A 16,046-nucleotide genomic window follows, 5' to 3' on the forward strand; every position below is an offset into this window, starting at 1 on the left:
AGTTGGTTTTAGAATTTTGCATTTGGGGGGGGGCAACAGCCGTTTGTTTTGTTTTCCATCATGGTTTTCGTTGGTACATTTTTGCGTTCTGTGCATTTTCTGATCGGAATGTTCTAATTTTCTTTTTGCAATCTTTTCTTTTTGTGGAATTTTGGGATCCTGGAATGGTTAGTTCCTTATGATGTTAAAACGTAGTTTGTTGTAATAAGTGGAATTATAATGGCAAAATCACATCGCTTAACAACATTTCGTGTGGAGTTGTTGAACCAGGAGGACATTAATTCTACAAATTTTGGTGCATGGTGCACTAAAGGAAAAGATGATTTTACCGCTTTTTGCTATTTTTGCAACTGTTCAGTGCCCATAATCAATAGTGGATTTGTGCAATTGAGGCAGCATGCTAAAACATTCAAGCATAAAGAAAACTCTGAAAAATGTCAGAGGGATCCTTCTCAAGCTCTGTTTGTTCTTAATACAAGTGGTAAAGGGTTCAGTTTAGATATAAAATCTAAGAGCAGTGGAATTAGTACTTGGGTCATGAGTGAGGAAGAAAAAATAAAAATTATCTTTGTTCAAATTTTGTTTAGTTATTTAGTCTATAAAGTACACCTTTTTCAAAAATTATTCTTTCAACTACAGGAAAGTCATTATAGATGTAAGGTATTTTGTTTGAAGTTTTTTAAAAACGAAATCATTGATAAGAATAACTGAATAATATATGATATGTATCATTTCTTTTTTCATAGCAAAATTATTCATATAATGTGTCCTATATTTTTTGTGGAAAATGTCCTATATCTGACAAGTCAGTCACTTCTACCCCTGTATTAGAAATATTTTTTTTTAAGTGGGAAACTTTTTTTTGTAATACAGACTTATGAAGCAACTATTTTTAATAGCGTAGTTTAGTTTAGATCTGCTAAAGAGCAATATATTTTTGAAAAATTAAGTTATCAGGGATAGATTATAATGCAATACCAATGATAAAGTACAACAGTCATCTGGTCAAAATTTTCCATGATCCATAAAGTGAAACTAAACTTAATTACTTAGAAAGATTGACTGCAAAATGTACACAGCACTGTTTCAGCAACTTCTTAACAAAAGAACAATTAGAATTGTAACATTTTTCATGCAGTAGAATCTGTCTGTAGTTTTATACCATTGAAATCCAAAAACTGAGAAAGGAGTCAGTATGTGCCTGTCTCAGTTGTCCACCCACATACGTCCAATTTCAAAAAAAAAATCCTGCTTCAGAAGTTTCACTACAAGGTGTTTAACTATCCACCTCATGGTCCTGATCTTACTCCAAGCTACTTCCACCTGTTCTTGCAGTTGGAGAAACCACAGAAGAAGGCTGTGTGTGACCTGCTGGTTCTATCCTACAAACGCAGACTTCTATCATACTCTACTACAAATGCTTATCCCACGATATGACAAACATTTTAATACCAGTAGTTATTCTGCTAAAATACAGCTGAAATACTGCTTTATCTTTTGCATTAATTCTCCCTATGTAATTAAGGGTGGATTAACATCTGTTTGTGCCCCTAGGCCAAACTTAGAGATTATGTCTGCCTATTACTTATAGTTCAGTGCGCCCACTTCACATATCCAAACTCGATTGAAATTGTATCCCCCCTCCCCCCAGTCAATCCTAGAGGCTTAGCAGCGGCCAGTGCCAAGTGAAGATTTTGCTCTCCCCTGTGGGTTGGCAAAATGAGGGATGGATTTCTTTCTTTGTTTTCGTTAGATGATGTCCAATTTGTTGGGGGGAGTGGGGTTCCTTTGGGAATTTTTAGAAATTGAAACATTGGAAATGCAATTTTAGGCCATCTAAGGAGATTTAATGGGAAGTAATGGCATTCGGAACTTGCCCCGGAAAATTTCCGAAACTGAAATACGTAATTGTATAAATTAATGTTACAGAAAGGGATGAGTAGATGAGTTCGAGCACCCCCCCCCCCACACACACACCTCACAATTAGTCTTAAAAGCGAATCTTAGAAGATTTTCAAAAAGGTGGGAGGAGGGCTGAAATCAGAGTCACGCCCCAGGAAAGTTTTTAAACTTAAGTTCCTCTAAACGAAATTTTAGACGATCTATTATGATATGAAAGTCGGGTGTTAGAGATCTTTCCCCTGAAAAAAATCAAAATAAAAACTGTAGATGTGCATTTGTACCACCTTTATTTAATCAGGGCTGTCGCTAAATCAAAAAACTGGGGGGGGGTTCGCATTTGGCCGCCCCTTAATAGCTTCAAACGCATGTTCCAATATTCAGAGAGAGAAAAGATTTAGCAGGGATAGTCATATTAACATTCTGTCAGAAATAGGGTTTTCGAATAGCTTCCTCCTGGCATTTTTTTGAAATTGAAGATATAAAAATGCAGTCTTAGACTATATTTTAAGTTGGGGATGAAGGGTCTGATAGCCTCTCCCTGCCAAATATGTTTCCAAAACACAATCGTATGCAGGAGTGCCCACAGGGGGGACTATGGCGCAAGTTGCGGCATCAAAATTTTTGGGGGGGATTTTTTTTCCAGAGGTTTTTTTTTAATAAAACATGAAATTTTCGAATTTTGAAAGAAAAGATATTTAAACTCATTCAACAAGATGCATTAATACTACTTTTTCTGCGTACTTTTCAGGGCCCTCGCCGTAGCAAGCCCCCCCCCCCCTCCTCTCCCCTCCCCGTTTTTCTGAAGTGCGGCCGCCAATTTCAATTTAAGCGATGCAACAAAGAAAAAGGAAAACTCTTTGTTGTTTTTAAAAAATAAAATAGTAATTATAAATGAACAAGTGAAATAATAGTGACAAAAAGTATTTTTTCTGTAAATTTGAATAGAAAATGTAATCTTAAAATAAAATTTAGGAATATCCATGATTCTCCTTTATCAAGAGTATCTAAGGACCGAAGAAATGTAGACTTCAAACATTTTTATTAACACAAAAAAAAGTATTAAGTGCAGTACACTCTTCACTAGGCCGCAATGTGTGTATGTCCGCCAAGTCGGAAATATATATATATATATATATATAAAGAAGTAACCCCCCCCCCCCCGAAAGTCGGGTCTAGCTACGCCTCTGTATTCAGTACAGTACACTCTTCACTAGGCCGCAGAGTGCGTATGTCTGTCAAGTCGGAAACTATGGGCTTGGCTCGAATTAAAGTATCGTGCATAGAGTAAAATTTGAATAATGGGAGGGAGGACAGGCGATCAAACTAACATGTTGCACGCCTTGTCTCTCGGCGGCCCTGGTTATACAAAACCATGCTTCATGGTTCTGCAGTTAAAAAACAAAATAAAAATAAAAATACATAAATAAATAGGACAGCCCATAGGATAGGGGTTGCCGAAACATTCCCATATGCATGTACTTTTTTTTTTTTTCTTTTGATGAAAAATGATGTACTGAAAATCATTGCTAAAGTGGAGAAAAATGTATTGGTCGCTGAAATAAATTTGAAATTGCGAGATAGAGGGAAAAAAAACAGTTAAATGCAAAGAGAGAGTCAAAGTATTATAATGAATACTCACACCAAAAGTTCTAAATGTTTGAATGTAAAAATCGTAAGTAAATCAAAGTTTGATCAAGAGATGCAGATGGCATATTTAAAATAAAATAAAGTGGAATAGAGACATAAGGTATCGCAGAAAATTACGACATCCGTTCAAAATGTTAAAAGTCCTTTTTCTAAGGCCACAAACGCTTGAATTGCAAAAAACAAAAATATTAGGCGGGAAATTGAAAACTTTATTATGGAAAATCCAAGCAAATAATCGTGTTCGGCAAAGGAAAATTGGAAAAAAATATCACCACAGTATGTTTATCAATTATTGAAATTTACAATGAAGATAGGAGGGGCGTAGCCAAAATGAAAGGAAGAGTGAGGAGCTCCAAACCCTTCTTTTTGCGTACCCAAAGCTGACCTGGAAGTGAGTTTTTAAAACTTAGGTTTTGAAAAAATCCAGGGAAAACGTTCTCAAACCCCATCCCTTAACCTAACGTCATTAAAGATGGCTTACACCTAAGTATTTAGGACTGCAGTTTTAGGAAAAGCAGTGAAGTGCTCCCAACGTAATCTCCGAGAAACGCCCTCTTAATTAATCATTCATCATCATTCAAGGTCGAATAAATTTGGACTTTAATTTAAAAAAAAAAAACTCCCTGAGGTGTCCCGAAACTGTCGTTCTCCAAATATTACCGAAGATCCTCAAAAATTTCATTGTTAAGGCTGCAATTCAGAAATTTTTTTCTCTCCAAAACCTGCAAAACCTTCTACTCTTCTAACAGTATTTAAAATCGTCCACGATTGCGTTAATTGAATTTCAATTTTTTGAAAATTTGCCAGGGGAGGACTCCGAATCTCTCCACCCATTAACATTACCAAACGCTTCTAAAACTGCGGTTTCAACAGATCGAAATTTTTTCGAGAGAATGTCCCCCCCCCCCTTCTCTCTCTCACCAACATCATAGAAAAATGTCTTAAATCTCACTTTTAGAGCTTCAATTATGAAACATTTCTGGTTTCGAGCCCCTTCAAAACTCTCCCTCCCCCCTTTCATTGAAGATTGGCTTAAATTACGTTTTCGGAGCTTTAATTTCAAGAAACTGACGGTACACTAAATTTTAACAAAAAGAAAAAAAAAGTCTACAATCGCGTTTTTAAGGCTTCAAAATTTAAAAAAATTTGGGGGAGGGGGGAGCGCATTTCTCTTTTCCTTAATATCACCATAGATCAACTAAAACTGCATTTTTCAAACTACAATTTTCAGATTTTTCCCGGGGGAGAGCCCCCAGACCCCCCCCCCCTTTTACTTGTCACAATCACAAATAATTCACAATTGGAATACGTGCTGGAAATTTGCATTTTGAAAAATAATAGAACGATGACCCCGTGTCTTTTCCTCCCTTAACATCACCGTAGGTCGTCATAAACTGTGTTTTTCAAATAACAATCTTGAAAACTCCCGGGGGTGAGCCCCGGAACCCCACTTCTGATCATAATTAAATATAACGAACAATTGTGTTGAGAACTTAAATTTGGAAAAATTATCGGGAGAGACTATCCTGGACTTACTCTCCCCCTTCCTCCCAAAACTTAAAATATAGTCTAAAACTGCGTTTCTATGTCTTCAATTTTGAAATAATGCAAGGAGGTAGCCCTCCGACACCCCCTAATTCTGTTACGATTAAATTTATATTGCTAGTACTAAGGACTAGTAATATGAGTATCCCTGCTAAACCAGAAGCCAAATTTTCGCTCTCTCTGCATATTGGAACATGCGTTTGAAACAATTAACAGGCCGCCAAAAGTGTACCCCCCCTCCCCAATTTTTGACCTAGCGACGGCCCTGGTACTCTTTCCAAAATTTAATGACCGTGTCTCTTTTCTAATGAATGCCATCACAGACGGCATTAAGTTGGTGTCCGTTTCAAAGCTGGATCAGACGATTTGATCTCTTTTCAATTTTTTATAAATTTTCTGGAAGTAGCACAACTCTGCATGATGAATGCTTGTGTAAAAATGATGAGAGGGAGAGAGGTCAAAAATGTTTTATTGTTTGTAATAATTCTGACCAGTATGCTCTAGTCTTCCATTGATTCATTTGCATCTCGACAGTCGTTAAGAACTAGTTTTGAAGTTTGCGAATAACATATTTTTTATCCCCCCAATTGACAATTAATATATTTTCTTCATTAACGAGCTTAAGCTTGTGAAGAATTTTTCATCTCACTTTACTCCCATCTTCTCTACCATTTTTAAACTGATTGTTTCAATTTATCATTAGATGATTTTTATTAAAACATTCTGTGATGTTGGTTTTCGCTGATGGAGGTAGAACAGTCTGTTCTTAAGGTGTTTAAATTATGTTTCGTAAATCATATTTACTTTCTTCTATAACTGATATGTGTAGAAGGATATTTGATTCATTAAAATTCTCGAGTTCTGATTTTCGATGTGTGCTGAATAGCTGAAACCATTTTTGAGGATTTCCGAAACATATCTGTCACGGTGTGTCTGATCCATCTTTTTTGGATATGCAACTTCAATTTTGGAAAACTTCCTGAAGAACGCCCCCCACTGTAGCGCCAGAATAACACCATCTTTATCATCAAGAGTCACCTAAAGCTGCATTTATCGAACTGCAATTTTGAAAAATTTATAGGAGAGTGCTCCTGTTTCCCCCCTCTTTCCTTAACACGATCAAAGACAAGCCCAGAATTGCGTTTTTGGAGTATCAATTTCAAACAATTGCCGACGGAATGGCACCGAAATTCACCTTCCACTAACGTTATGCAGATCTATCAAAACTGCGTTTTTAAAGCTACAAGTTTGAAAATTTAAATGGAGCGCCCCTCCCCCCTCCCCACTTTCGTCAACATTATTAAAAAATCGTGTTACATTTGGTTTTCAGGGCTTCAATTTCGAGAAAATTCCGGGAGAGCTTCCGAAAACTCGTTTTCTTAACGTCACTAAGGTCGGCTACAATTGTGATTTTAGAGCTGCTTTTCCCCCAACCATAGAAGGCGTTTTTAAGACTTTAATTTTGAAAATTTTCCTGGGGCAAGCCCTAGGATCTCTTCTTTCCCTAACATTACCATAGATAGTCTAAAACTACGTTTTTAGAATTACAATTTTGAAAACAAAGGAAAAGCCCTCTTTCACACAACGTTAAAATATCTACAACTGCGCTTTTAAAGTTTCAATATTGAAAAACTACCGGGAAGGGCATTTGCATTTCACCAAACCTTTTATCCCCCAAACATCACCAGAGGTCGTATAAAACTGGTTTTAAAACTACAATTTCGAAAATTTTCCGGAGGAGAAACCCCCGAACCCCCTATCTAAGTGACAATAAAATAAGATTCATATTGCTTAGATTCATATTGTATACATCTAGTAATGACTCCATCCCAAGCTCGAAAGTTGAATCCACTTTTCCTGTAATTGTTCATACGTTTGAAAAAAAAAAAAGGTGTAGCAAAATTCAGGGGTACCCAAAACTTGTTTACTCAAGGTGCACGTTGTAAAATTTGGGAAGGCAAGGCAGGTCAACAATCTAACAATATTTCAGTTCAAATGCTATTATTTGTTAGCGCTAACCCCCCCCCCCCCCTATGAATTTGACTGGAAATTGAACACTCTAAAAACTGTTATATTTAACCCGATTCGAAAGCGAGGAAATTTTTTTTTGGGGGGGGGGGATTTGCGCCATTGAGCTTAGGGGGGATGGGCACCCCTGATCGTATGGTATATTTGATTATGTATTGAGAGGAGGTCCGGGGGCTCTCCCTTGTTAAATTTTCAAGATTGTCTAAAAACGTGTTTTTTGAATAGCAATCGATGGTGATGTTAAGGGAGGAAAAGGCTCGGGGTCATCCTCCAATGAATTTTTAGACTTCAATCTCCAAGCGTGAAATTGTGAATTATTTCTTATTGTGACATGTAAACGGGGGTCCGGGGGCTCTCCCCCGTGAAAAATTTGAAAATTGTAGTTCAAAAGATGCAGTTTTAGACGATCGATGGTGATATTAAGGAGCAGAGAGAAGCGGGGGCCTTCCCCCCCCCTCCCAAAGTTTTTTTGAAATTAAATCCTTAAAAACGCGTTGTAGGCTTTTTTGTTAAAATGTAGTGAACCGCCAGTTTCTTGCAATTAAAGCTTCGAAAATGAAATTTAAGCCCACCTTCAATGAAAGGGGGGAGGGGAAAAAGTTTTGAATGGGCTTGCAAACTGTGTTTGTAAAATGTTTTGTAATTGAAGCACTAAAATTGAGTTTTAAGACGTTTTCCGATGATGTTGGCGAGAGAGAGGGGGGAGCATTCTTTCGAAAAAATTTCCGATCTGTAACGCAGTTTTAGAAGAATTTTTATAATGTTAATGGTTGGAGAGATTTCGAGTCCTTCCCAGGTAAATTTTTAAAACTGAAAATCAATTAACGCAATCATAGGCGGTTTTCAATACTGTTAGAGGAATAGGGGGTTTCGCCGAGATCTAACACAAAATATTTTCTGAATTGAAGCCTTAACAAAGAAATTTTTGAGAATCTTCGGTCATTTTAGGATTAAGACAGGTTCGGGAAACCTCAGGGAGTTTTAAGTCTAAAGACGAAATTGATTCGACCGTGACTGATGATGAATGATTAATTGAGGGCGTTTCTCGCGGGTTACGTTGGGAACACTCTCATGTTTTTTCAAAAGTGCAATTCTAAATACTCATGTGTAAGCCATCTTTAATAACGTTAGGTCAAAGAATCGGGTTTGAGAACGTTTTCTCCGATTTTTTTTCAAAACCAAAGTTTTAAAATCTTTACTTCCAGGTCAGCTTTGGGGACGTAAAAAAAGAATTTGGAGTTCCTCTCTCTACCCTCTGTTTGGCTACGTCCCAATCTTCATTTTAAATTTTAATTATTGATAAACATATTGTGGTAATACTGTCTTCCAATTTTCCTTTACCAAACTTGCTTGGATTTCCCGTATTAAAATTCTCAATTTCCAGCGTTATATTTTTGTTTTCTTGAAATACAAGCGTCTGCGGCCCCAGAAAGAGAACTTTTAACATTTTGAACGGATGTGGTAATTTTCTGTGATACCTTAGGTCTTATTTATTCCATTTCCTTTTATTTTAAATGTGCCGCGTGCATCTCTTCATCAAGTTTTGATTTACTTTTACGATTTTTACGTTTAAACATTTAGAACTTCTGGTACGAGTATTCATCACAATACTTTAAATCTCCCTTAGAATGAAAAAGTTTTTTCCCCCCTCTCTGTTTCAAATATATTTCGCCGACCCATGCATTTTTCTCCATTTAGTAACGATTTTTAGGACAATACTTTTCATCAAGAAATAAAGGGCAGCCCCCATGAAGCCATCCTATTTATTTATCTATTTTTTTTATAACTGAAGAACCATGAAGCATAGTGTTGTATAACCGAGAGACAAGGCGTGCACGTTTTGTCGTCGGTCCTCCCTCCCATTATGCTAATTTTACTCTATACACAATACTTTAATTTGAGCCGGGCCCATAGTTTTCGACTAGACAGACCGACCCACTATGCGGCCTAGTGAATAGTGCACTGAATACTTTTTTTCACGCGGCCCTTACTTCGATAATCTTAACAAAATAGAATCATGGATGTTAATAAATTGTATTTTAAGATTACATTTTCCATTCCGATTTTACGGAAAAAAATACTTTTTGTCACTATTATTTCAATCGTTCATTTATTATTGCTATTTTAATTTCTTTAAACAACTAAGAGTTTCCCTTTTTCTTCTTTTGTTGCATCGCTAAAAGGAAATTGACGGCCCCACTTCTGAAAAATGGGGAGGGGTAGCACCCCCTACAACCCCCCTTGTCAGCATTTCTATTTTGTAGTTCAATTAGTTATATATTTCTTCACAATATATGGGAATCATACAACTCTTTTTGGAAGTGCAATTACATTTTGTTACATTGACAACTCAGAATCCACCAGATCCCCGTGGCTGCATTTCGTGTTCCATCCTGCCCTTACCATCCACCCAGACACGTTATTTATGTATTTACACCTGCTTGATGATTTTGAAGATATTTTTGAGCACACGTTTGAAGTTTGACTTATGACTCAGTTTTAGCATTGATGATGGCGAGTATAAAGTTTTTCATGTAAATTCATATCTTTCTTCTTCCCTAAATAAAAATGTACTAACCAGTTTCATAACCCTTTCAACAGCCGTAGTACAAAATGAGAACTTTCATTAAATTATTGATTATTGCTTCAACTGATTTTGAAAAATTGCTATTAACTTAGACAGAATTCGATCGGAAGAAACCGAAGTTTTAAAAACTGAGCTAAAATTCATGGGGCACCCTGAATATTGGCTATATTTTAAGTTCATTTACTTAGAAATCCTATTTTTGAAGACGATTGCTTTCTTTTCCAGAATGAAAATATTGATAGTGAAATTGTTGAAATCACTCCCCAGCATTTAGAAAAGATTCTACCTCAGTTAGTAGGTATTTTCAAAAATGATTGTTTTTAACAGATTATTTGTTTTTAGTCAATTCACTTTTTATATTTATATATTTATTGCAGCTCCTTGATTTCTAAACCTTAGAATTGAAAATGGAAAGATGCCAATTCATTGTAAATTATATGTTGTAAATAAATTTTATTTTTTACTCAAATTTTCTTTGCTTCCTTCTTCTTTTGGTTTTAATAGCAAACAAAGTCCGGTATGCCGGCGCGGAACCATTTATTTTAAGAAACAACCATTACATTATAATAAAAATACGTACTAAAAGCCATCGCCTAGTAAACTATTTATCAAGACAAGAAGATTTTATTACGCAAAACCAGGGCCTGATTAACGAACAGGCCGATGAGGCCTGGGCCCCCGTATTCCTAAAAAAAACTTACGCATAGTATTGGAGAATCATGTAGTTTTAAGAAAAAAATAATTTATAATTTGAAGCAAACCCTCCTATGATAGCTTTATTTCTTGAGAATTTCACTAGACGACTCAAGAGCGAACCCAGGTTCTGGTTGGGGGGGGCGGTAGTTTTGCTACCAAGAATCTAAAAACTTTGTTATTGAAGGCTTGTACTTGTTTCTTACTTTCCAACAAAACGTTTCTTTATTCATATACTAGTGGTATCCGCACGGCTTTGCCCGTAGTTGAAAAATTAAAAGGTCATTCGGATCGCCTGTATATTTACAAATAATGGATGACGAATTTCTCGCCAATTGGCTATGTTCATTCACTCTCCCATTCCACGTCATGATAATTTCGTATACTCGTCCATCTTATGATAATTTTGTTCCGGAAAATGTTCTTAAAATTGAAATAGAAGAAGAATAAAATCGAATTTTCCAAAAATCGCCTCGAAGTGCACATCCCCATGCTACAAACTAACTTTGTACCAAATTTAATGAAAATCGGCCGAACGGTCTAGGCACTATGAGCGTCGCAGACATCCAGAGACTTTCCGCTTTATTATTAGTAAAAAAAAAAAGATAAAGACAAAACAAGATACAGTATGCCTCTTAGAAATCTAGATATATTCTAAATGTTACATCTTTTAACTTCATGAAGGCAGAGCTGTAGAGAATTTATGGTTTTAGTTTCTTGTATAAAAGAAAGTCATTAATAAATTTTAATATTGACAATGTGAGCCTAATTGTATTGTAAGTGTAATATTAATAAAGGAAATTTTTCGAATTTGTTGTCTTAAAAATGCATTTTAGACGAGCTTTGGTAATGTTATGGGGAGAAGGAGAAGAGTTCAAAATTGAAACTCAGAAAACGGAATTGTTTATCTCCGATTTTGATAAGGATCGTGGGGTTCAGGAGCCCTCCCCTGTAAAATTTTCAATATTGTTGCTCTAAAAAACAGTTTTAGACGGTTTTTTTTTTTTTTTTTTGGTGATGTTAAGGAGATCAGAGATTCTTATGTAACCCCCCCCCCCCCCCCAGAAATTTTTCTTATTTGTATCCTCTTTAAAATTCAGGGGTAGGAGTTGTCCTAAAATTTCGAGTTTTGTCCTAAAATGTTCATTATTTTATCCCCTAATTGCGCAGGAAAACAAAATTCAACCTAAAAATGAAACTTTTCATCATGATTTGTCTCTATTTTAGGATAAAATAAGCTTCGTAGAGCCTAAGCAATTTTCTCTAAAAAAAGAAAGAGAGAAACTTATGCTGCTGTGAGACAATTAGAGGAAGTGTATTGCGCATTATTAACAATATACCGACCAGTGCGAATTAAGAAAAAAGGATTTTTAAACTGCATGAAATTTGTGCATTGAGTTCAGGGCTTACTGGCAACGGATGCATTGTGCTTCTTATTTATTTACAGGGTGGCGACAGATCAGGGAAAAGTCGGGGAACTTTATTAATCACGGAATTTCAAAAAATCAGGAAAAATTGATTTTATGAAGTTTTTTTTTTTTTTTTTTTTCTTGCTTTACAAAATTAAGTATCTAAATTCCCTACGCATTTTCTGCCAATTATCTGTTCAAAAAAAAAAAAGTGGAATTAATGAGGTGCCATTATACGCTGCCACATAATTTTAAATCTTTTTTCCTCCATGTCAAAGTATTGAATCTTACTTATTAACTGCAGGATGAACTTCCTAAGATTGCTTCTTTTTCTGTTAGGTTGTTTATTTTACCTAGCTTGCAATTTCCTTTCACGCTTTCAATGCGACATAAAATAAGCTACCATACAGGCAAAGAGAAAGCCTTCATTAATGCCTTAGCTCCTTTGCCTTTATTCCATTGTCTCGAAGTGATTAGCGTACTGTAATCACGATTTCAAGAAGAAATCTTTGGTTTTTGAATTAATACTGATAAAAGCTTAAAAGCTATTACTTCTTCGCATTTTTAATTTAATTGCTAAAATTGAACTTTCAATCAAAAAAACTTTTTTTTTTTTTTTTTTTTTTTTGCCGCTATACTATTTGCGTCGCTGCAGATTATAAATATTTTCTTTTCTTCAGACTTAAATGATTCTTTTATATTATAACCAAATTCTTTTTTTATGTGTTTTGAATTTTACTAATTGCTTTTTTTTTTCTTGCATTTCAAAGTTGTTTCTTACAAAAGCAATCTAAGATTTTTCCGTTACATAATTAAATCATTTGAAATAGAGTTAACTTGTGTGCTTAAGTAAATATCTTGATTTTTTATTGTTAAAATACTGTATTCATTCATTAAAACCTATTTTCTTGATTAGAGAAAAACTCCCTATGAATGGATGTCAAAAGGTTTCATCTGTTTTGCATAAATATGTCAATTAGTTATATAAGAATAACTACATTACTTCCATTCTTTCACTATTACTTGTTATTCTTGCAACAATTATTATACTGTTTGAAAGTTTAGTTCAAAATAAGTTCAATTACTTCTTCGTTCTACCATAAATACACATGTTTTTAAGAGTGATTTTAATAGTTTTTTTAACATTCTTATGCTAAGTGATTTCTAGAAGTAAAGTACATTTTAAAAGTTTTCAATAATCTTTCCATTGTAGAAAAATTTAATATACTGTTTTGTAGTTTTTTTTTTTTTTCCAAAAAAATAACTTGATATTTTTTTTCACCATTTTGTTAAAAAAGTAGCATCTTTTTAAAATATATCTTTAGTTCATCAACTTCACACTACTTAAAACGTTTAAAAGACTGCATTTTATACAAACATACAATGGATTTCAAGTAGAGCAAAGAAAGGAAACCATTATCATTGGTAACATAAATCCAGGAAATTTGGTGAACTTAATCAGGGAAAAGTCAGGGAACTTTTTTTCACAGTTCCTGTCGCCACCCTGATTTATTACAACAGTTGTTTCTCCGTTTTATATTTGTTCTCAAAAATCTTCATAATTAATGCACTTTTTGCACAAAGTTGTAAAATATGGCAACAGACATATGAGGTATGAGAAGCAAAGGAATGCAAGTGGCAAAATTAAAAATTTGGAGAAACCAGTACAAATGGTAGGTGAACCTCTCCTCTGTCTTGGGGCAAGAGATTGTACTAGTAGCCCTGGTAGGTGCTGCTTTTTTATTATTATTATTATTATTTTTTTAAAGGATTTTGTACTGGATATTATGGCGCGCCCAAATTCCATAAGATTTATTGTGTGATAAAAACAAATAAGGCCACTTGACGTCATAAAACTACGTAATAGGAGTTTTTAAAATCAAAGTTACTTTTTTATCGGTTGATGTTTTTCCAATACTCATCCAAATTTACCTATTTCCCAAAGAAAAAAAAATGGTATCGGAGTTTTTTCCATCCTTTTTCAAAATAAAAGTGACTTGAACCCCCGCTTGCCCCCCCCCCCCCCCACCCCATATGGGCGCCCTGTTGGCTAATGCTATGGTTCCTAGATATTTTCTAACCAAGGCGCCTATTTTGGACATCTAACTTTCCTACGGCGCCTTTCTCTCTATAACTCGGTGGCAAGTAAGGATTTTATTCCGGGGGGGGGGGGAGTAGTGGGGGGACTGAGGACGAAACATTTTTATATCGTAAAGTCAGAACAAACAACGTAAGTAGAAGCACAAATTTGTAAATTACAGCAGACACGTGTTTCGGCGTTACAGGGACGCTTCCAACGATAGCTCCTTCCCTAGATTCACCATTGATATAACTAATCATAACTAATAGCATTGAATAGCACTTTAGTGCAGGGGCGGCATTTCAACATTTCATTTGGGGGGTCGAGTTTTTTAAACATGAATTTTCTCAATATGGAATAATATACGAGTACATTTTTTTCAGTAAGGTCATTCAAGAAATTCAAATTTTAATTTCCACACTTTTAATTTATTTTATAGCAAACTGTAACAGAAAAGATCTTGATACTACCGTTTCTAAAGTAAATTTTTAATGTACGATTTTTGGAATCCAGAAGAAAAGGAAATCTTGGTACAATATTCCGTCAATATCCAGTGGCATGCTCTTGGCAGTATAGCTGAAGATGAAAGTTTTGCTTGTCCCGTCATGTACCAATAAAAAAAACTCCAATCTTCTGAGACACGAAAATAATCTTTCACAGTTATCTGAGTTGATTGGAATCGGTGAAAAATAATTGAAGCTACAAAGTTATGTTAAAAAATGCATCTTAAAAATTTTTCTCTTTAAAAAAACCCACGCAAGTTTAACATTGGTGCTCTAGTCTTAATTTTTCATCATTGAAGTACACTGGCTCTTCACAAAACAATTCTTTTTGCTTCTTTCAACAACTTTTACGTGTAACTGAAATATTTTATTTATCTTGTTCAATAACCTGCACATATAATATTGAACTTAGATTTATCACTAAATCTTGTTTTAATTTCATAAGAAACTGAATGAATCTATTATTTGATACAAAATATTGAGCCAATCATATGACTTTGCATCATCATGTGGATTTTTGTCACTTTTTTAAATATTTTTTTTTAATGCGTCCAATAATTCCAAATTAACAAGCTCTTAATAGGAGCTCTATCAAGAGTTCCAGCTTTAACTTTTGAAGACCATTTTGTACCTCTCAGTTAAAGAGCATCCTGCAAAAGTATTTGTTGATACAAGATTTTTCTTTTCAAAAATAGCGTGTCTTTTGTAAAAAGTTTCTATGAAAGTATGCAATGTATTGAATTGCTCAAATATGCCTCTTAACCGAAGGAATCAATGTTCACTCACTAATTGAACATACATTTAAAATACCAAGGAACTTCTCGTAAAAATCGGGCCAGTCACACCTCTGCACTGTCCTTTCACATTAGAAGCAGAAGCATCATCTTAACACTAGACTTACAAGTATGAGGCGTTTAACCCATATGAGGAAATTTCTTCTTTAGTTGAAACAACCTTATTCTCCATCTGTTTTTTATTCTGGAAGTTCTGAAAATGATTCATGAATTTCTAAGTTATTATCCAAATAGCGAAAAACAGTTGCTCGTGTCTGGACAAGTCTCATGTTTCATCAACTTTTACCAAAGATCATCTGCAGATTCTTTTTTTTTAAATTTCTTATTGCATATGATGATCACTGATTCGCGCATTATGTAAATTGAATTTCCTGACTTCTTAATATTCTGTGCAAAATATTTGGGGGTGCAACCGCCCCCTCTTGCTCCCCCTATTTGCCGCCCCTGCTTTAGTGTTATTTATGATTCAGAAGCGCTGCGAAATATTTCAACAGTTTCATAATTCTCTAATTATAGTGAAGTAATTGAAAATTCCGTAGCGTTGGCGCGGCGCCCCATGAAGACTTCACGGCGCTCTGATTCCCCCCCCCCCCCAAAAAAAAAAAAGTTTGGGAATCAAAAGTACTGGTTACATGCTTGTGTTAGAGAAGATACTAGCTGTTTTGCCCGGTCTACCTTGAAATTAAAATTGTGTCTAGTGAAGTATATTCAACAATCAGGTTTAAATAAATAAATTAAAAGAAAACATCATGCAAAATTTCCCTCACAATGACGACAGATATTAAACTACTTTCAAAAAATTGAATCGAGGAAGATGGATTTTAAAAGCGTAACCATGGAACCAGTGGCGTAGCTAGA

The 16,046-nt window shown here is 35.0% G+C and overlaps 1 protein-coding gene across 4 annotated transcripts in view; it reads left to right on the forward strand.

Moving 5' to 3' along the window:
• LOC129216328 (centromere protein X-like) overlaps positions 1-10,178 on the forward strand; it is a 40,294-nt gene extending 30,116 nt beyond the window's left edge. Inside the window, exons 5-6 of one of the 4 annotated variants that reach the window (XM_054850549.1) lie at positions 9,935-10,003; positions 10,087-10,178. In XM_054850549.1, the coding sequence (XP_054706524.1) occupies positions 9,935-10,003; positions 10,087-10,101 (84 nt within the window). In that variant the 3' untranslated portion in view covers positions 10,102-10,178. Of the gene's footprint in view, positions 1-9,934; positions 10,008-10,086 lie in introns of all 4 variants that reach the window. The other 3 variants (XM_054850554.1, XM_054850542.1, XM_054850561.1) reach the window with 3 other exon arrangements.
• The last annotated feature ends 5,868 nt before the right edge of the window (positions 10,179-16,046 follow it).

Source organism: Uloborus diversus, chromosome 1 (genome assembly GCF_026930045.1).
Source record: "Uloborus diversus isolate 005 chromosome 1, Udiv.v.3.1, whole genome shotgun sequence".
NCBI lineage: Eukaryota > Metazoa > Arthropoda > Arachnida > Araneae > Uloboridae > Uloborus > Uloborus diversus.